The 23,066-nt window shown below is 42.0% G+C and overlaps 1 protein-coding gene across 5 annotated transcripts in view; it reads right to left on the minus strand.

Annotated features, from left to right (window-relative positions):
- Window positions 1-3,149: 3,149 nt before the first annotated feature.
- Window positions 3,150-23,066, minus strand: part of LOC129840393 (uncharacterized) — a 21,364-nt gene continuing 1,447 nt past the window's right edge. The window contains exons 3-11 of one of the 5 annotated variants that reach the window (XM_055908228.1): window positions 13,648-13,704; window positions 13,455-13,508; window positions 13,220-13,273; window positions 13,023-13,079; window positions 12,830-12,883; window positions 12,634-12,690; window positions 6,800-6,880; window positions 4,897-4,944; window positions 3,150-4,240 (exon numbers count right to left, since the gene is read on the minus strand). In XM_055908228.1, the coding sequence (XP_055764203.1) occupies window positions 4,050-4,240; window positions 4,897-4,944; window positions 6,800-6,880; window positions 12,634-12,690; window positions 12,830-12,883; window positions 13,023-13,079; window positions 13,220-13,273; window positions 13,455-13,508; window positions 13,648-13,704 (653 nt within the window). In that variant the 3' untranslated portion in view covers window positions 3,150-4,049. The remainder of the gene's footprint in view (window positions 4,241-4,896; window positions 4,945-6,799; window positions 6,881-12,633; window positions 12,691-12,829; window positions 12,884-13,022; window positions 13,080-13,219; window positions 13,274-13,454; window positions 13,509-13,647; window positions 13,705-23,066) is intronic. The other 4 variants (XM_055908229.1, XM_055908230.1, XM_055908231.1 and 1 more) reach the window with 4 other exon arrangements.

Raw genomic sequence — 23,066 nt, forward strand, 5'->3', positions numbered from 1 at the left:
CAAAAGAAAAATCATGACTCTGAATGATTGGCTATGAAAAGCCATCTGACATTTACTCCTGAGGTGCTGATCTGTTGCACCCTCGACAACCACTGTGATTATTATTATCTGACCCTGCTGGTCATCTGTGAACGTTTGAACATCTTGGCCATGTTCTGTTGTAGTCTCCACCCGGCACAGTCGGAAGAGGACTGGCCACCCCTCAGAGCCTGGTTCCTCTCTAGGTTTCTTCCTAGCCACCGTTCTTCTACATCTGTATTGCTTGCTGTTTGGGGTTTTAGGCTGGGTTTCTGTACAGCACTTTGTGATATCGGCTGATGTAAAAAGGGCTTTATAAACACATTTGATTGATTGATTGATGATAAATGTGCTGGGGGCGAACAATGACGCTGTTTCACCTTATGCGGATTTCAGATTTAACACTGGTTAAAATTGGTTTAACATTTCTCTAATGTTGCTCTGTTGGGGATCCCCTCTCTCTGCAAGTTTGACATTCACAACTCTTTGGGGAAGTGCTGAGTGCAGGAACTATTCCTGGCGGTAACAATGTAGCATCCATCTTCACAGGCAGATACTGTGTTATTTATTCTTGTAACCCTGGCCCCCCAAAAATGTACTTCATAACCTTCCCAATGCACCTCTGAACAGAAGCGTGAAAAGCCTTAACATAAACCCCGGAGCAGACTTTGTGCTAGCAATTTTGCGAGAACTGCTTATCTTGCAATATTCAATATCCATAGCGGAAACCTATTGAAATAGTAATTGAGTCTGGAATGGAAGTCCTTTCTCCTAGGAAGCTTGCCATGTCAGGGGCTAAGTCCCATTATATCTTCATTATAGCTCATGGGATATTCGCTGAAGAATAGAATAGAGCAACTTGGATGAGCTGGAGTTGAGCATTTTCTTGTTTTATTGTGGCTGTATTATGCAAAACTCTCCTTTCTCAAGAGCCCCAGAACCTTAAAAGTGCATCCCAAGTGGCACCCTAATCCCTACGTAGTGGACTACTTTTGACCAGGGCCCATAGGGAATAGGGTTGCATTTTGGACAGAGCCTAAGCCATGGGGATATTCTAACAAGATGATTCAATGAGTTTCCTGTTCCCGTTCTTCTTCCATTTGTCTGAACACATCCAGGTCTCCGTCCCAAATGGCAGCCTATTATCCTGTACATACTGTAGTGCACTATTTCTGACTAGAGCTCGATGGGTGCTGTTTGGGACGCACACAAGATTTAGCCTATTGTCTAGCAAGGGAGATAATCCACACAACTCAATTAGCTAAAGAGAGAGAGTGAGGCAGCTACGTTGCTCAAAAGAAATTCAATGTTTTCAGCGTTGATGTCTTTAGGTGAGTACAGTCCCATGCCGCATTCATCCATGGAGAATACTTGCATTTATTTTTTATTTTATGCCATTTTGTAGACAGTAGGAGAAGAGATGGAAAAGTCACCAGCTTTGGCTTTACCATTGTTCAAGCTTCACAGAGCAGTCGAGACGAAATTAATTTATGTTGATGCCTTCAGGGCCATATCAAAGTATGGCTTATTGTCGCAATAAAAAGTATGTTCTCCGCACACCAAGGCCAGGAGGAAAGCTGGGATACAATTGTAAGAGAACACAATGGGTGCCTTTCGAACGGTTATTTGATTTCTAATAATAAAAAGACATTGAATGGGAAGTGCGGCTGGTTGCTGGTTGCAAGGCTGACTTCCTGATTATTGCCTTTCAAGCGCCTGGTGCTTGTGTATAGCTGTCTAGGCCAAGCTATAGCTTCAGTGACCCTGGAATGACTCCTGTAGAAAAGTTTTTCATCTCCTTGAGAGGTGTCAGTGGCCCTGCTGAAGTCACGACCGAGTCCCAAGTGGCACCCTATTCCCCCCATAGGACCCTGGTCAAAAGTACCCTAGTGCACAAAATAAGAAATAGGGTGCTATTTGGGACACATCTTATGTCAGCGTTTTCCTCTCTGATGGTTGGTCCCCTGACCAATAGGACTTGATATGATGTCAGTGAGGACGGCTGTTGGATAGATGTCTCAATGGCGTTATTGTCTTTACCTCAATCAGACAGAGCACTCTAGCTAATGCACTCAAACACACACTGAGTCACTGGCTTTGACGTTAGACTTGATTAGAGAATTGAAGGAAAAATCTGTTTGGAGAAAGGTTAGCAATTGTACCGTACTTTGATTAGGAAGACAAATGGAAATAAATACTTTCAACTTGCAATCAAATGGCCAAAAGTAAGTGCTCTTTGCCAGCTCGTAGATCAGGTGATGTGTGATCTTGAGATTGGCTTGTATTGTCTTGTATCCCGACCAAGAATAATGCGCAATTAGAGTAAAACGATTTCGCAGAGGCACCATGGTTTTTTGAAAAGTGTACTGGCTCAGGTCTGCAGGAATGTTTCTGGGGTTGTTCGGATTGCATTAAACCCACATAGCGCTGCTTGGCACTACTCAAGGATTCAGAACTTCCCTTCAGCAGCCTCGGGCACAGCATCGCTCTATTCTAGCTTGATGAAAATAGAAAACACAAAATCCTCCATAAGCTTCTACATCTCATTAACACATACTACTGAAGTGCAAACTTGTGCCCCTATATCTTGGTTCTCTGAAACCAGATGTTGCGTTGAATAATCCGATTTTTCGACTGGGTATACAAGTAAACTCTTAATTTGGAGAAAAAAACACGAGTGGCTGATTTTGCAAATTTATCAAATGTGTAGCTTGATTCCGTTCGCAGAATGGTGAACTTACTAAATGACTGAAGAGTTTGACTGTGTGATATTAGGTGGCTTCTTGTGTAAATATTTTCCGTCTGGATTTTAATGATTTGTATGAATGGGACTTTCATGTGATAAAACAACAGACATGCATTATCTTCAACAGAAACTGGACCACATTTAATCACCGATACCGTATTTTGGGATGTTAATACTTTGAGCATTTATCAGGGCATTCCTGTTGATATGCCCTCTCTGAGCTACATGGAAGCCTTTCTACCTAGCTGGGGCAGTGTCTAAGGAACAAACCCCCTTGTGATTCAGCTGTCTACAGTGTCCTTTTGAAACTTCCCTGTTGTTACCTTGTTGATACAAAAAGTCCTTCCTCCCTGGAACCAAGTGTTTTATTGCTAATTAGACACTGTTTTCATTAGTCACAACAAAGTCGTTTCTCTTTAATCATATGGTAATATATTAGTTACAGAGACTTGCATAAGAAGAAGGGGAATTTACATTTTTGACTGATTTGTTTCCAGTATTGTCGTAGGTGAAATGTCTGTCGAGTTTCATGAAAGTGTTTTTTTTTGGTGTTCTTATGGTCTTATGTCCTTTTCTCAGTTATTAGTACCTTCAGGACAAAAGAACAAACACCCAGTTTGGCGTTAGGAAAGATGCCTATGCCTTGATTTAAGATTACTACTGGACGTCAATTTAGAAAAAATTAAAAAGAGATATTACATTCAGCAATGCTATACATTATTATACATTAAGCCCGCTCAACATCCTCATAATAGAAATTCAAACAAGGTACTATCTTCTGAGTATAAAAATATTTTTAAAAAGGAAAACAAAAGGGTTATTATATGTTAGGATTGTTAATTTCTCTAGTTTATACATCTTTTCGAAACCTCAACAATCTGATATTGGTTTAACTATTGTGCTCTATTTGTAAGCTTGAAGTTAGTCACATGTAATGAATATTCATTGTTTATTAAAGTGCTTCTGTATATTAATTGATGAGGGAAATAAGGCTGTAATGTGGCTGAAATAGCCAAATCCACTAATTTGAATGGGTGTCCACATCATTTTGTATACATAGTGTATATATGGGCAATACAAAAATAAGTGATCTAATGATTCTGTCTCTTCGTGGCAAAATCTGCAGAGCTGAGATGGTTGTAGGCCCCATATAAATGTTGCCTTGAAATTAGATGACCATCATAGGAATTTCCAATTCCGTAGAAAATGTTTGGCATCTTGAGTTGACAACTGGCCCCGGTTTAGAATCGGAAAAAGTCCTGTTTCAAATGAAGTATTCTCTTTTCTATTCTTCCTCGTTCAAAATCTCTAGTAGAACCTTTTCGCTTTGAAAGGCACCGCCATACGAGTCGACAGAATCACCACACTCGGCCTCGTTGGTGTAGTAAGTGCCCTTACGCTTGCTGGTGCAGCACAGCAGCACCAGCGCCAGCGCCAGCGCCAGGAGAATCGCCAGGAACAGCGCTAAAGGGACTCCTGGGAAGGGAGAGAGACGGGTATAAATTAGACTGACAGAGGGGAGAATGGTCTCTGAAAATATAGAATACTCTTTTAAAGAGTAATATGTTTTTTCATAAGACACGTTATCATAGTAGTAATCGTGAACTAGAAAATCAAAGAAACATAAACATTTTATGTGTTAGGTCATTGATTTCAGGTAGGTGGATCGGCAGGTCGCCTAGCGTTTTTAGATTGTTGGGCCAGTAACCGAAAGGTCACTGGTTCAAATCCGTAAGGTGAAAAACCTGTCGACGTGCCCTTGAGCGAGACACTTCTATACGTTCCTCTGGATAAGAGCACCTGCAAATTGACTTCAAATGGAAGTAAAATAAATGACATTTCTTTAATAGAGTAAAAAAAAAGATGTCACAGCATTGTTGCCTCCGCATGGCAAGGGAAACGATAACAACTATATAGGTGAAACCAGAAACAATGAGTGGAGGACTTTCCATTTACGTAATACTCATGGAACTAGTTCCGTTTTCAGACTACAGAGAGAACAATAAGGCTTCCACATCTGGATAACCATCTCTAAAGCTTAGGGGTTAGGCCGGGTTAATGGAAAGCGCCTCGTGACAACTGCTCATAGAAAAACGGCTTTATAAATACATTGTGATTGATATATTTCTCACCTACGACAATGGCTCGAACGGATTCATCATCTACGTTGGCGGCTCCCACTGCAAATGACACCAGAACAGACAACACGATAATGACATCAGAGAGACAGAGCCTCGTAGTCAACACACAGACATGTGCATTACCTACTGATTCATCATTACATTTGCCTTCAGATTTCACCATACATTCATTACACTAGCTTGTTTGACGCTCGCTTGCGTTGCTTATCTCCGTAGTTTGACTCTGGTTTCGAACTATATACAGTACTGACAGAGTTGTGTGTACAGTATACGATGTGGCTTTGAGTACAGCTATACTGTTGACTTTCAGTAGCCTCTCTCCTGATTCTCCTGTGTCTGAAGCATTGGAGGCAGCTTGACGTACAAGTACACCCCCTGGACAGGACACTAGTCTAGCACAGGGCCTGTTGACTGAATGTTATTCTCTCACTAAAACAGTGACAGGTAGAAGGTGCCTTTCTACCTGTCAAAAGTGGAAGGGAGACTAAATAAAGAGTGATGAAGGAGATGCTAAGTATAAGTTATTGCAATGGAACAGCTGTCCAATCCACCTTGACTTTAATCTAGCCGGGGGACACAAACACTCCAATCAGCTCAATGTGTGTCATCCCCTCCCCCCAACCTATCTTACAGTGCATCACGCACACACATACACACACACCCTTCCCGGAACAACTTCCAGGTGTGTAGGGGAAAAAGTCACACTTCAAAAGTGCCAAGCAAAAAAAAAAAAGAAGTGTGCTGGGACGCTTCGGTGTGCAATACCTCATTAACTCTTAATTACCTGCTTCATCAGAGGAGTTAGCCTATCATTAATGATTAATTAATCACTATCGAAAAATGTGCAACCCTTTCCAAGGATGCCTCCCAAATGGCACCCTACTCCCTTCATAGAACACTACTTTTGACCAGGGCCCCTGGTGCTCTGGTCAAACAGTAGCACACTCCATAGTGTATGTTGTGCACACCAAGTCATTATCAAGATACATGTGTCGATAACCAGCCTCCCTGAACAGGGGCACAAGTGTAGTGGATGACATGGCGGAGGTTGAGCTGAGAGTGGGAGGTTGCTGCGTTCAGAAGACTAGCTACCCGGGGGTGAAAGAGGGTAAGAGGTGTTAGTAGTGTGTGTGTCAGTACTGAAAGAATACATGTTTGAGCAGGGAGAGGAGAGTTCACAGAGCTTATTAACTCTCACTGTTTGAGGTCAGAGACAGGATGGCAATTGAGACTGAGGCATGTAGGCTTCAGGGAAAGACTGCTCTCTCTGTCTGCTCACACACACACACACACACACACACACACACACACACACACACACACACACACACACACACAGAGACTTCAGGGAGAGATGGCTCGTGCTCGCTCTCCGTCTGCTCACACCGAGCCTTGTCATGTCCATATCCCCCTGCCTGTTCTTACAACATTTGCATATATCTAGCTTTTTATATTCATACATACACTACATGACCAAAAGTATGTGGACACCTGCTTGTCGAACTCCTCATTCCAAAATCATGGGCATTAATACGGAGTTGGTCCATATGAGTGAAAAGACCTTAGCCTTTTTTATAGGTAAATATTACGGTCTCCAGAAATCACACATAGATACAGTGGCTTGCGAAAGTATTCACCCCCCTTGGCATTTTTCCAGCTTTGCAGCTCCTTCATGGTTATCTTTGGTCTCTTTGTTGCCTCTCTGATTTATGCCCTCCTTGCCTGGTCTGTGAGTTTTGGTGGGAGGCCCTCTCTTGGCAGTTTTGTTGTGGTGCCATATTTTTTCAATGTTTTAATAATGTATTTAATTGTGCTCCGTGGGATGTTCAAAGTTTCAGATTTCTTTTTTATAACCCAACCCTGATCTGTACTTCTCCACAACTTTGTCCCTGACCTGTTTGGAGAGCTCCTTGGTCTTGGTGGTTCCGCTTGCTTGGTGGTGCCCCTTGCATAGTGCTGTTGCAGACCCTGGGGCCTTTCAGAACAGGTGTATATTTACTGAGATCATGTGACAGATCATGTGACACTTAGATTGCACACAGGTGGACTTTATTTAAATAATTACGTGACTTCTGAAGGTAATTGGTTGCACCAGATCTTATTTAGGGTCTTCATAGCATAGGGGGTGAATACATATGCCCGCACCACTTTTCCATTTTTGATTTCTTTTAATTTTTTGAAATCTTTTTCATTTGGACTATTTTGTTTATGTCCATTACATGAAATCCTAATAAAAATCTATTTCAATTACAGGTTGTAATGCAACAAAATAGGAAACACCCCAAGGGGGATGAATACTTTTGCATGGCACTGTACAGATAGAAGGGGGGAGAGAGAAATGCAAACATGTTGTCTACTCCAAAGTGAAAAATACACTCTATATACAAAGTTGTATGTGGACACCCTTCAAATTAGTGGATTCGGATGTTTCAGCCACTTTACTGACAGGTGTATAAAATCGAGCACACAGCCATGCGATCTCCATAGACAAACATTGGCAGTAGAATGGCCTTGCTGAAGAGCTCAGGGACTTGTGGCACCGTCACAGGATGCCACCTTTCCAACAAGTCAGTTGGTCAAATTTCTGCCCTGCTCGAGCTGCCCCGGTCAAATGTAAGGGATTTTATTGTGAAGCGGAAACGTCTAGGAGCAACAACGGCTCAGCCGTGAAGTGGTAGGCCACACAACCTCACAGAACGGGATCGCGGAGTTCTGAAGCAGGACGCACATAAAAATAATCTGTCCTTGGTTGCAACACTCACTACCAAGTTCCAAACTGCCTCTGGAAGCAACGTAAGCACAAGAACTGTTCATTTGGAGCTTCATGAAATGGGGTTCCATGGCCGAGCAGCCACACACAAACCTAAGATCACCATGTATAATGCCAAGCGTTGGCTGTAGTGGTGTAAAGCTTGCCGCCATTGGACTCTGGAGTGATGAATCACGCTTCACGCTTCATCTGGCAGTCCGGCAGACAAATCTGGGTTTGGCAGATGCCAGGAGAATGCTACCTGCCTCAATTTCCTAATGTCAACTGTAAAGTTTGGTGGAGGAGGAATAATTGTCTGGGGCTTTTTTTCATGGTTCGGGCTAGGCCCCTTTGTTCCAGTGAAGGGACATTTTATAGCTACAGCATACAATGGCATTCTAGACGATTCTGTGTTTCCAGTTTTGTGGCAACAGTTTGGGGAAGGCCCTTTTCTGTGTCAGCATGAAAATGCCCCCTTGCAAAACGAGGTCTATGCAGAAATGGTATGTCGAGATCGGTGTGGAAGAACTTGACTGGTCTGCACAGACCCCTGACCTCAACTCCGTCGAAAACCTTTGGGATGAATTGTAACGCAGACTGCAAGCCAGGCCTAATCGCCCCATATCAGTGCCCAGCCTCACTAATGCTCGTGGCTGAATGGAAGCAAGTCCCTGCAGCAATGTTCCAACATCTAGTAGAAAGCCTTCCCAGAAGAATGGCTACTATAGCAGCAAAGGGGGGACAAACTCCATATTACTGCCCATGATTTTGGAATGAGATGTTCGACGAGCAGGTGTCCACATACTTTTGGTCATGTAGTGTATCTTTGGCAAACGCTGTATTACCAAATTATTCTCCTGGGTGCCAATATTTTTGTTCATACCATTTGCTTTAATTTCTTTTCTTCTTTTCTTTATTTTTTGTGGGTATTAAAATGATAGTTAGGATGATGTCCCCCTCTCCCCTTAGTAATCCCGCCTCCTGAATCCAAGTGTTTGACATGGGGGAGGGGCCCAGTAACTTTATGATCAAACTTGATCAACGTCTCATCCGAATATAATCAAATGTCATGCAAAACATGACTTTGACCGTTCACGACCTTTACAAACACAAGCAGAGGTGACAATTTCATTCAGCGCAAATAGGACATTTTAAGACTCACAAAAAGACAATCTTAAACGGTAATGAAGTTGATAATGGAATGGGTTTTAAGAGTAGCCAATCCAGTCATGACGCACAGTGCCCAGGGTTCTACCTGGAACCAAAAAGGGTTCTCCTATGGGGACAGCCGAAGAACCTTTTGGGACCCTTTTATCTAAGAGTATATAATGTCATATCAATGGCAGATTTTTTGGGGCATTTTTCCTGTCAATATAAAGGAGAGGTATGAATAGAGATGTGAATGTTATGAGTAAAGACATTTAGGCCTACGTGTGCACACAGTGCCATAGAACGAGAGAGGCGATTTAAGGGATCATGCCTCAGACCCGATCCTATTTAGAATACGTTGTTGTTGGTTTAAAAAGCGAATTGTTTAAATTGTTAAAAAGCAAATTGTTTTAAGCAAATTGTTTAAATTGGATTAAAAACCAAACTTGTTTGAAATATTTGTGGTGATAACGTAGATGAAATGGCTTAAATGCAATGCAATTTCATCTTCCATTTCTGGAGAAGTGCAAAAATGATCTGTAAGATGGTTCCATGACGTTTATAAAACGTTACATTTGCGAGCAGTGTAACAGTGAGTGGACATTCCCCCTTTCTCTTTATATTGGATGTTTATCCAGCTCCCGTGAAAAGTTTAGATATGCGCAAAACCGTCTAAGTTACCTTGTCTGTATTATACGCCCACGGGGAGCAATTATGGTACCTGTAACTGTATTTAGACATAGCCTATTTAAAACAAGTTGTTTTTTCGTTTATATTAGAATTCGATTAGAATTAGACACTGTCTTTTCAGGTCTCATCAATAGCATAGTAAATTTAATCTTGCTTATTGACTACAATTGACATGTCCAAATGCCACCGCCTATGTTTAACCATGTATTTCCACATTGAAGCAATGCAATTAGAACAATGTGGACTGCAAACATGTTCAACATATTTAACGAACTAGCCTATAACGGATTAGCATTCGAATTGGAGTTGATGACAAGACTGTAAACTTGAAGCAACCACATATTTTGCCATGGAGCACATTCTGATTGGCTACTGAGTGGCCAAGCCTTGAAACACCCACAACTTGTTTATTCATATAAACCCAGGCCTTTCCCGCCACCGACAGCAATTGGGCCCATAATTGTGGTTGTGAAAATAGCTCAAATATTTCTGCCCCCACCCCCCCCCCCCCCTACATGTGTTATTACCTAACACAAAAAAAGTGCAATAGCATCAACTGTAATAAAGTGTTAATCTAAGTCTGAATTTGCAACCCCCATGGTGTTAGGGACCAACACTCTAGGGGTGTCAGTTTGTGAACACTATTTCGGTGAATCACATATAATTTCCAAGAAAGTGTTAAATTGAACACTGTGGGTGTTAAAATACTGATCTAAAATTTGCTGTGTACATACAACTGTCTATTATAGTGAAGAAGGTAAACTACAACCAACAAGTAAGAAAAAACTGAAAAGTAGGGTAAGAATAAAATGAGGAAAATAGAAAATAGGGACATGTCAAAACAGGACATATCAAGAGACGGCCACACTGGACAGGACCGGACCGGACAAGACAATGCAAGACTTGTGGAAAAGTTGCAGGTTACCACAGGGCTGTTAATAGTAGGTAGGAGGTACCATTTTTATGTTGTCTGGGGTGGCCTGCGGGCAACGTACGATAGGAATGGTTCCCAGATTGTGTTAAAGTCCTTCAGTTTGTTATTTTGGGGATCTCTCCAGGGAGGCCAGGTCAGACAATAAATGAAGCCAGTGTATGGTTGAAACATTGGATCTGCTTTTCCAGTTTAGCAATATCACTTTTTGGGCGATTGTTAATAAAATCAATAGGAAGTGTTGTTTGTCCTTGGACATAGAGGAAACACATGGGACGCCATCATCAAAGTAGTGTAGTATGCAGAGTTTTGGGGATGCAAGAATGGTAATATGGAGGATGACTGAGGGAATGCTCAGAACTCTTTTCCAGTAAATCTCAATGATGGGACAAGACCAGAATGCATAAAGATGAGTGTCAGGAAAGATTTTTTGGCAGACTGGACACAGAGGCGATCAACAAGCCCCACCAGGGACAGAAATAGGGAATTATTCATGAAAAGAGCAATGTTGGCAATATACAGTTGAAGTCGGAAGTTTACATACACCTAGGTTGGAGTCATTGAAATTCGTCTTTAAACCACTCCACAAATGTCTTGTTAACAAACTATAGTTTTGGCAAATCAGTTAGGACATCTACTTTGTGCATGACACAAGTAATTGTTCCAACAATTGTTTACAGACAGATTATTTCACTTCTGGGTCAGATGTTTACATACACTAAGATGACAGTTCCGTTAAACAGCTTGGAAATTCCAGAAAATGTCGACATGGCTTTATAAGCTTCTGATAGGCTAATTGACATCATTTAAGTCAATTGGAGGTGTACCTGTGGATGTATTTCAAGGCCTACCTTCAAACATGAGAAAATCAAAAGAAATCAGCCAAGACCTCAGAAAAAAAATTGTAGACCTCCACAAGTCTGGTTCGTCCTTAGGAGCAATTTCCAAATGCCTGAAGGCACCAAATTCATCTGTACAAACAATAGTATGCAAGTATAAACACCATGGGACCACGCAGCTGTCATACCGCTCAGGAAGGAGACACGTTCTGTCTCCTAGAGATGAATGTACTTTGGTGCGAAAAGTGCAAATCAATCCCAGAACAACAACAACGGACCTTGTGAAGATGCTGGAGGAATCTATATCCTCAGTAAAACGAGTCCTATATCAACATAACCTGAAAGGCCGCTCAGCAAAGAAGAAGCCACTGCTCCAAACCGCCATAAAAAGCCAGACTACGGTTTGCAACTGCACATGGGGACAAAGATGGTACTTTTTGGAGAAATTTCCTCTGGTCTGATGAAACAAAAATAGAACTGTTTGGCCATAATGACCATCGTTATGTTTGGAGGAAAAAGGGGGAGGCTTGCAAGCCGAAGAAGACCATCCCAACCGTGGCGCACGGGGGTGGCAGCATCATGTTGTGGGGATGTTTTGCTGCAGGAGGGACTGATGCACTTCACAAAATAGATGGCATCATGAGGAAGGGAAAGTATGTGCATATATTGAAGCAACATCTCAAGACATCAGTCAGGAAGTTAAAGCTTGGTCGCAAATGGGTCTTCCAAATGGACAATGACCCCAAGCATACTTCCAAAGTTGTGGCAAAATGGCTTAAGGACAACAAGGTCAAGGTATTGGAGTGGCCATCACAAAGCTCTGACTTCAATCCTATAGAAAATTTGTGGGCAGAACTGAAAAAGTGTGTGCGAGCAAGGAGGCCTACAAACCTGACTCAGTTACACCAGCTCTGTCAGGAGGAATTGGCCAAAATTCACCCAACTTATTGTGGGAAGCTTGTGGAAAGCTACCCGAAATGTTTCACTCAAGTTAAACAATTAAGGCAATGCTACCAAATATTAATTGAGTGTATGCAAACTTCTGACCCACTGGGAATGTGATGAAAGAAATAAAAGCTGAAATAAATCCTTCTCTCTACTATTATTCTGACATTTCACATTCTTAAAATTATGTGATGAACCTAACTGACCTAAGACAGGGAATATTTACTAGGATTAAATGTCAGGAATTGTGAAAAACTTAGTTTAAATGTATTTGGCTTAGGTGTATGTAAACTTCCGACTTCAATTGTATTTGTCCGCCACTATAGGTATTTTCACACTTTGGTGTAGACAACATGTTGGCATTTCTCTCTCTCCCCCTTCTGTCTTTATCAATGTGTGATTTCTGAAGACAGTAATGTAGTTACCTAAAAAAGCATCTGAGGTTGTTTCAGTCATATCTGCAGAAGTTGTTGTCAGAAATCCTGCGAAAGCAAGCAAATAGTTAAAAGATACATTAGCTACAAACACAAAATACTGCACTGCTGAAGAGACAAAAGAAAGCCCCATTGCACTTTGCACAAGTGCAATGGGGCTTTCTTTTGAAGACAGTAATGTAGTTACCTAAAAAAGCATCTGCGGTTGTTTCAGTCATATCTGCGGAAGTTGTCAGAACTCCTGCGAAAGCAAGCAAATAGTTAAAAGATACATTAGCTACAAACACAAAATACTGTACTGCTGAAAAGTCAAAAGAAAGCCCCATTGCACTTTGCACAAGTGCAATGGGGCTTTCTTTTGAAGACAGTAATGTACTTACCTACAGAAGCGTCTGAGATTGTTTCAGTCATATGTGTAGGAGTTGTTGTCAGAACTCCTGCGAAAGCAAGCACATAGTAAAAAGATACATTAGCTACAAACACAAAATACTGTACTGCTGAAGAGACAAAAGAAAGCCCCATTTGCACTTTGCACAAGTGCAATGGGGCTTTCTTTTGAGGATAGTAATGTACTTACCTACAAAAGCGTCTGAGATTGTTTCAGTCATATGTGCAAAAGTTGTCAGAACTTCTGCGAAAGCAAGCACATAGTAAAAAGACACATTAGCTACAAACACAACATACCGTATTGCTGAAAGAGACAAAAGAAAGCCCCATTGCACTTTGCACAAGTGGATAGTAATGTACTTACCTACAAAAGCGTCTGGCACAAGTGCAATGGGTCTTTCTTTTGAAGACAGTAATGTACTTACCTACAGAAGCGTCTGAGATTGTTTCAGTCACATGTGCAAAAGTTGTCAGAACTCCTGCGAAAGCAAGCAAATAGTAAAAAGATACATTAGCTACAAACACAACATACCGTATTGCTGAAAGAGACAAAAGAAAGCCCCATTGCACTTTGCACAAGTGCAATGGGTCTTCTTTTGAAGACAGTAATGTACTTACCTACAGAAGTGTCTGTGGTTGTTTCAGTCATATGTGTAGGAGTTGTTGTCAGAACTCCTGCGAAAGCAAGCAAAAAGTTAAAAGATACATTAGCTACAAACACAAAATACTGTACTGCTGAAGAGACAAAAGAAAGCCCCATTGCACTTTGCATAACCACACCTGAACAAGTCTAAATCCAGTGAAAATGTTCTGTGGACCAATGAAAAGAAAAAACATGGGGAATATTCGATAATGCTTTGGGGTTCCTTTTGTACTTTGGGCCTTGAATGTGTGCAAGACAAGTCGTTGGCAGTAGTAGCCTATAATCAGTTAGAATACCAGGTTTACATCATGCTTCCCTTTTTTTCCATCAAGTTTACTATTTTAGAAAAATTGAATCTATGACATTATTTAGGATGCTTAAGACAGACGATTGTACTATACAAAATTAAATGAATTATTTGAACAAATGTGCAGAAAGTGTGGTTTCACATAAAATAATTCTAAATAGTGTGCCTTCAACAGGATTTGACTTCATAACAAAGTGTCCCATAGTTCCCTAATCTACCTGCTGAGCTACCAGTCAAGTGAACCTACATGGGCAAAATCCTAACTATATTCGTAAGTACGGTGTCCAGTAGAGGTCAGTGACTGAAAGCAGCTTGGAATTGAAGAAAGCACCGAAACCACAATGAAATAAGTGGGATCTCACATTTTGCAACACATGGTTTGAAAAAAGCACGTGATGAAACGAAGCCTTGGACGTAATTGATGACGTACTTCTGATAGAGTGCTACACGTATCGACACACTTCTTCGAAGTTCGCTGTTTAGAGATTTCAACGCATGCCTCGGAGCCCCGGTATCAAATGTAACATCACTACTAATCACTTCACAAACCAGCTTATTGTGATTTTGCAGGTTGGATGTGACCCATGATCCGATATTTTCAGACCACAACGTTGAGGACAACTAGGCCATAACTAAAGGCCTTACGACATGTACAATATAAGGTCATAAAGGGTTTACTTTGAATTTAAACACATTCACTTACTGTAGGCATTCACTCGGTGAAGGTTTCAGGACCTGAAGTTACTGAATGCAACAACCATTTCTCTGTCACTAACAAACACAGTCATGGGTGGGTATCTCTCACATTCACTTGAAAGGAATCCTGGGAGAAATGCAAATAAGGCTTACAACCTACAATGTATAAACAACACCCCCCCCCCCCAAAATACCATAACTCAACTGGTTCTATTTTTGGTTGGCGGTAAGGAGGCGCATGTGTCAAGCCCACGTTAGTTTGCAATTTCGTCATGTAAACACTGGCGCACTGGCATTTTCCAGCCCTAACGCCAGGTTCCGCAATTGACCTGTCCTAACATCAGATCACTTGCGCTGAAGGGGAGGGGTGGCAATGTTTGAGGTGTGTCCTTAAAAGGTCACGAACAGTCATTCTGATTCCCATGTAAAATAGCCTTTTGAGTGACTAAAAACTATCACCCATAATATTTTGTGTGGATAGAAATGCTCAATATTTGAGAAAAAGAACTCTTTCTCTCATAGCTAACTCCCTGGAAGTTTGAACAGACAGGCTGAGTGGGCAGGGAGTTTACATTCATGAGCTTGCATTGACTGACAGCTCTTTGAAATGCCTATGTCAAGAAATGTGGATGTAGTGAGCAGTGTTGCGGTAAAATCCTCTCAAGCTAATTTGGTGATACACGAAGCAACTCAAACCACATTGAAATTGCATCAATGATGGAAATGTGTTTTTTACACATCTGCAGTTGTCTGTTGGGATGCAGTTCACAGCAGCACTGATGGATGTGTTGACATGAGTTTGGAACGACCCTCCCCCCTTTTGTTCAATGCTGGCTGGAGACCTAGCTAGCCAGTAAGTAGCTAACACCAGACCCCAGATGAAAGGGGAGACATCACATTTTGGCGCCAGTAGAGTAGCTATCTAGCTATAGAAACCACGCCCCTCTGCAAACACGCCTTCTCCGATGTTGGTTGCAAGGTGGTACTTATTTAAAGAATGGTAATTTGACTCATATCTGCAGAAGATAGTTACATTAGTTACAAATGCAACACAGTACAGTTCTTGCTCAGAGACTGAACAAGTGCCACTGCAAGCTACTGTACACTAGAGCTTAGGGCTAAGAAGATTAATCAGTAGAACAAACAAGGAAGTGTCTCTCTCTGCCCCTGAGGGTGTGACTCTGCTGGTTCCCCTTGCTGCTGAGTTAATTCATCCCAAACGGCTCGCTATTCCCTATATAGTGCCCTACTTTTGACCAGGGCACATAGAGCTCTGGTCTCAAGTAGTGCACTAAATAGGTAACAGGGGGCCATTTGGGACATAACCACAGTATGCTGTATGCATGCCTCTTCTACTGTTTCTGTATCCAGAACATTTGTTTCCCCAAGACAGAGCAGAACCCCGTCCATAGGATGTCCCCCCCCCCCCTGGGAGGAAACAAGTTGCACTGGCGCCCAACCACAGGGACTGAGCCGGTAGTTGGTGGCATGGCACAAAATAGACTCCACAGCCCCACTGACTGACTGATACAAATATTTGTATGAGGACTAAATGTGCCTGAGAACAGAATACATTCCCAAAAGGAGAGCTAATCGATTATCTGAGTGCTGCCTGCCCAGCTTTGAACTCTGCTGGTTCATCATTTCCACGAGACCAGGGGCATCATATCTCCTATCTCCTCTGGCCCACAGCTTAATGGCAGGCTACGTGATGATAGTGCTTTAGAAACGAGCATTGTTGCTGCTCTGGGATTATTTAGAATGAACATACAACCTGGAACCTAACACGATGTTTTAGTTTGGGGTAATAGTTTCCTGTTCATCGATAGTAACAACATTGTCTCCTACTTCCCTTTCCATGACCTTACTCAACGTAAGCTCAAAACAGTGGGGAGACTAAATACAGTGGGGAGTTGTACGTGGCACTTGTAGTTCAATTCTAGTACAGTACACACAGTTGTAGCGCTTGTTGTTCTCGATTCAAACTTTGACCCAGTTTGTGTCAGATTGTTATATTGAATATTTTCAAGACAATGCTGATGCAAATAGGACATATAGGGGAGAACATTGTCTAGTATCACTGCAATGGGAAGGTAGAGGACGAGCTTTGCTTTGATATTAGCTGGGTTCTTTTCACGAGGGCGTCCCAGATTCCCAAGTTAACTCCAGGCAGTCGGTTGGTCTTTTGATAAAGGGATGATGGCTGACTGTAACATTCCCCCATATATCCCTCTGATGTTTCCCCTCTCTCTGACCTCCCTTCAGCTGCCCAGAGGTATAGAGTGGTTGATAGGCCAGGCAGGGGCCAAATTGATGGCAATTTACATTTATTTTGTTTTGAAGCAGAAGTCCTTGGAGAGGAGGGTGAGATGAGATGGCTTTGTAGTGAGATCATTTGGGGCTCTGGCCCAGCGCTCTGTAGTTAATGAGGTACAGACAGAGAGCCTCATATGAAGGAGAGCGGTGTAATGTACTGTAAGTATAGGCTTCCTGGTGCTGCAGGGGCCATTCACTTATTGTTATGGCTTTAAGAGGTTGGACAAGTATATTATTGCCTGGGGGGGATATGGGCTAGAGGGCATCTGGGGGGGTTGTTCAGCGAAGAAAATGTTCAGCTGATTAAAATAAGGACATCTATGCATGTGGGCGTCAGAGAGAGGGAAAGAGCGAGAGAGATTTGCTGAAACAACAATGGTTGCCCTTTGTATAGTTCCTACAGATATATCCACACTTAAGGGAGTAGTTCTCTATTATGGTTAACGACACTATCTTAGACCCTTTCCCTAAACCCTTTCCCACAGCAGATTTAACTATTCTAAAGCAAATGTTCTCCACACCCAGTCCCCTATATAACGGCCACTTGGGCTTCGTCCGCACGCCAGGTGTTCTGGACGAGGATTAGTGTAGAACTGGTCTCAACACACAGCCCCATCCTTTCCTCCTCAATGACATCATCCATGATGCAATAGTACAGTCAGAGCCCAGCGCAGTAAGTGGGGTATGCTGTAGCATGCAGTATGGCCTATGTATTTGCAGTATATATGTATCACTTATGCTATAGTTACTCAATACTATCTGCCCTTCTGCTCCGGTGACTGTCCCTATAGTGACTGCCCCAAGGACAGCAACATCAATAGCATCTGCTCTTCTGCTATGGTGACTGTCCCTATAGTGACTGCCCCAAGGGTGACTGTCCATATAGTGACTGACCCAAGGGCAGCAACGTCAATAGTATCTGCCCTTCTGCTACGGTGACTGCCCCAAGGGTGACTGTCCCTATAGTGACTCCCCCAAGGGTGACTATCCCTATAGTGACTCCCCCAAGGTTGACTATCCCTATAGTGACTCCCCCAAGAGTGACTATCCCTATAGTGACTGCCCCAAGGGTGACTGTCCCTATAGTGACTCCCCCAAGGGTGACTATCCCTATAGTGACTCTCCCAAGGGTGAATATCCCTATAGTGACACCCCAAGGGTGACTGTCCCTATAGTGACTCCCCCAAGGGTGACTGTCCCTATAGTGACTCCCCCAAGCGTGACTATCCCTATAGTGATTGCCCCAAAGGCAGAAACATCAATAGTATCTGCCCTTCTGCTCCGGTGACTATCCAGATAGTGACTGCCCCAAGGACAGCAACATCAATAGTATCTGCCCTTCTCATTAGAGAAGGTTGTTCAAACGTTAAAGAACTTAAAGCATCACAATGGTCTTTTCCAGTGAATGGATGATGTACCATATGATTTCTATCTGGCTATTGAATTTGGATCAACATAATACTTTTGTGAAGGAGCTACCTATAGGTGTGTGGCTGTTCCTTTAACAAGGCTACAACACTTACAGCAACCCATGTCCTGATTAAGATAGCAGCAGCTCCTTCTATCTCCTCCTTCTCCTCTTGCTTTTTAAATGTATTTCTACTCTGATTTCCCAGCTGTCAAAGCAGCAGTTTGAGGCGAAGGCCGTGTCGCAGGCACTCTCCCAGGACCTGACTACGGTGCTGCTCTGAGCCAAGGAGGTGACCTTGAGTCCCCTGCCTGGTCTGCTGGGCACAGGCCATTTGACATGCCTGACAGATGCTTTCTCTCCTCACATTAACTTGTGAGAGGTGTGAAGAGAGAAAGAGAGGTGGGGGAGAGAGAGAAGCCCCGTTTCTACCTGGTTCTAACTTGCATCCTTTGTCCTGATATTGTCCACATTCTGATTGTGCCCACATTTTTAGACAGGTGTAGATGATTTAAAGATGCATTGGGATCTGAAGGTGACCGGATGTCCTGACCACCACCCGGAGGTAGTGAGACACGCATTATGTCTGAATATCTTACCTGTGTAGACCGATCTGGATAGTGAAACCATTTCATTCATCATCATCCTACCCTCTAGAATCGTTGGCAGGTAACGCCATTGACTTATTGCATCAATATATGTCTTAAAATAAATAAATAAATATTGAAAGAATAACTGTCAAATAATTTGCATACAGGGAGGGGCCAGGATATCTGGTCACAATGCAGACACAGTGTACATGGATAAGAGACACATCTTACTACCATCTGTAGACGCAACGGATACAGCGCGGGCATAGTCCGAATGTGGATAAGATCAGGACAAAGGACGCATGTTAGAACCAGGTATAAACGAGGCTAGAGAGAGAATAGAGAGAGAGGGGGGACGGGGGGGAGAGGGAGAGAGGGGGGAAGGGGAGATGGAGAGGGAGAGAGGGGGAGAGGGAGAGAGAGGAAACAGGTCTAATTTGAGGCAGTGGACCCAGACTTGACTCCTCAGGTCATTGAGCTGGAGCAAGAATACAGGCAGGAAAGACACTAATGAGACTGAATGATCATACTGAAATGTTTGAGTAGCCCTTTACACTTGTACATGTGTACAGGTTGAAAATGGCAGACTTGGGCACTGATAAGCGCATAAATTGGAACACAGTGTCTGCACAATAACATTCTAAACATGACGTCAGTGCTCAGTTCTTCACAACGCTGTATGGGTTTTGACTGACAGCCGTTTTGAACTTGAGCACCGCACGCGACAAGAAGTTGCCTCCATCCCTCCCGCTCATTTTTTTGTCGTCCGAGTGAGAGAAATTATGCAAATTAAGATGACTCGATGTATTTCGAAAGAAATACCGCTTTGATGTCATACAAGCAAGCGAACACCTGTCAATCCAAATGTGCACTTCACATTTCCATAACATAAAACTCATGTCATATACAGTGTCAATGTTTATGATCAGTATGATTGATGTACAGTTACCAGATGACATGGTGTCATAGCCTGGGTTGTCCTGAACAGAATGAGCCTGTGTTTGTCTATCGTGAAGAACACACTCCTGAACGCACTCATGTCTCCTTTCTATGCTCACCAAAATTACAATTTCTCTGCCCTGTGAAAGAGTAACACTGGTACGATCATATTTTATAACTTGACAATAGAAAGAGCTTTCAAATGATTCCCACCTGACCCAGATTGCGATATATAATGCGATATATATATATATATATATATATAACAGTAATTGTGTGATGGTGGGGATGCAGGGCTGTTCCAAACACAACTAACATCTACATGCTCTAGGCCACTTGGAAACACCAGTTAGTTCTCTCACTCAAACTCTTGTCATTTTTCTTGTCTTATGTTGCACCTACTTCACATTTTCAAGGAATATTCTTATCCTGTTACTGAATGTATCCAGAGTATTTTCAGATTTCGTTATCAACAAATGCAGTGAAAAGTACAGTAAATGTAAAATGCACATAAAATCAACAGTGTGATGTTTGGATTCACTCTTGTCAGGTGAACTGTTGTGTCCTCACTTTTGGTGTAATCATTTCCCCATAGTCTCCAAACGGTTCCCTTTCAATTGTTACCATGCTTCTGCATATGATTTCTTCTGTAAGAAACATTTCAAATTAGACCAATCCATATAGGCCAATTCCTATGAGCGTAAAGGGATACTTAACGCAGAATGGTGAGATAAAATCGTGAGATTTTTGACAGGAAGCCAAGTTAAGATCCACATACCAAGGTGGTAGTGGATTTGGAATTTATCATGTATTTTAAGTTGAGTAACTGCTACTAGCGTATATATTATTTTAAACCTGTTGTGTTTCTTTCTTTATACTTTAGTTAGAACACAATTGGTAGCAAAAAGTTATATTTGTCTTCAGTCCACAAGCTTGATCAATGTAAACTATGTTTTAATAGCTGATGTTCAGTACTGCTCTCTTGGGAACAACATTACTTCGTTTTAGACACATTGGTAGCATCTAAGTCAACAGGAAACATAAGCATAAAGGATATAGCGGATAGTCACACACCTGCTAATCAACATCTGATTGTCTCACCTCAATGAACTCTCCCTCACAAAAAATACAAAATGACTGCCTTACAATTCTAATCAAACCAGTGAGTGCATTCTAGAATGATCTCTTTGCTTCTTCACTGTCTCCCAAGGCTGTTCTGACAGTCCAAAGCATGCTGTGTCCCTTTGTTATTCAGGTAGCATTGCCTTCCTCTCAGACAGCATCACGCCGAGCCTGTTGTACGACTACAGTACGGAGTCACTTTGATGCAGGCATACACAGATCCCGTCACTGAAGAGGGGGGAGAGCTAAGGGTTTAATTCGGTCACTTTGACTGGTGAGACATGCTGTGTTGGATGGCACTGTGATAGCTGTTCTTTAGCGAACAAACCGAGGGGAATATGAGCGGAGAAGATTCTCACAGGAATGTTTTCATGTACATGATGTATGTCAGTGAGAGAAAGTGACTCTCTCCTTGTTGTAAGAGAACCTCTTCATAACACCGCGTTGAACAATGATGAAGCTTTGTCAGTTAACAGTTCAAATTCAGTTCAAATGTGGCCTAATATTGTTCCAAAGATTTAACAAGAGAGAAACAGAAAGACACATTTGTTTCTCTTCAAAGCTGTCTCACAATATTTTCCCCTACCCTTTATAAAAGCAATGGGAGCACAATTATCTCTATTCCTTCAGTACCCCCACCAGTACATATTTTTGTTATGGCCCCTGGACAAGCACACCTGATTCTACTTGTCAACTAATCATCAAGCCCATGACAAGTTGAATCAGGGGCTACAACAAAGATCTGTGCTGTTGGGGGTACTCTAGGACCGGAGTTGGGAAACACTGGTTTAATTGGGAGACTGTTACTCTCTTGTGAAATCTTTGGAACAATTTTAGACCACATTTGAATTGAATTGGTGGGGTGGTAGATGGCCTAGCGGTTAAGAGCATTGGGTCAGTAACTTGAATAGATGGAGAGAAAAAAGTATATCATGCAAGTTTTGCGCCAATACACATGTAGGATCTTAATTTGAATCAGTTTGCTACAGCAGGAAAATAATCCTGCATGAAATGTGGATTAGAATTAATGGAGGAGATGGAGACCCGCACACTGCCTGAACAAATAAATACAATCCAAAACTGAGGCTTGAATGCAAAATAAAGATTTTATGTCATTTAGATTTCCAGGAGTAATTATGGCTAAGTGCCTTGCTCAAGGGGACATTGTCAGATTGTTCACCTAGTCGGCTCAGGGATTCAAACCAGCAACCTTTCAATTACTGGCCCAATGCTCTTAACCGCTAGGCTACATGCCACACAGAAAGCTGTTGTAAATTTGAACATCATGGTGGCCAAAAAAATCATAGTACCAATCATTTATGATATTTCTCTGTCCGCTTTTGTATACTGTATAATGCAGATCATGCATTCTATTGTACTAGGTACCAATTACAAAATTTCTGATGTATTTTCTTGCTTGATCATGTGACATGCAATTATCCTTGAAATAGAAACAGGTGTGTGTGCCGACCATTTATACTGAGGATGGAAACTTTTGTTTCGATCTTTTTGGGCACCATGATGTTCAAATTAGCATCTTTATTGCATTCAACCTCAGTTTTGGATCTCCATCTCCTCCAGTATTCTTATTTGGACTCCCACGCACCTGGAACCAACACTCTTTAGTAGTAACCTTTAAAGAGCGCAGACGGCCTCCTATCATTTAAATAACATAATTAATTCATGTACATTTTGTAGGGGTTGATACATTTTTCGTAAGGGAAAATGAAGTCTGAAATTTCAGTGGGAATTGCAACCTTCAGAAGACTTTTTAAACATTCTGTAAGAAACATAAATATGTAGCCCTATCTATATAGGCCAATTCCCACAAGAATTGGCCTATATACTTAACACTACAAGGTAAGTAATTAACAGTACAAGTTTCAAATTTCCTGCAGTGTTCCTGCAAAAGGGTGATCAAATTAACGTCATACATCTGTATTCATCCACACGCTATTCAGATGCAAATTTTATTATTTTCAGAGTATGTGAGAGAGCTCACGTGTGTGTGTGTGT

The sequence above is a fragment of the Salvelinus fontinalis genome, chromosome 41, assembly GCF_029448725.1.
Source record: "Salvelinus fontinalis isolate EN_2023a chromosome 41, ASM2944872v1, whole genome shotgun sequence".
In the NCBI taxonomy this organism is placed as follows: Eukaryota; Metazoa; Chordata; class Actinopteri; order Salmoniformes; family Salmonidae; genus Salvelinus; species Salvelinus fontinalis.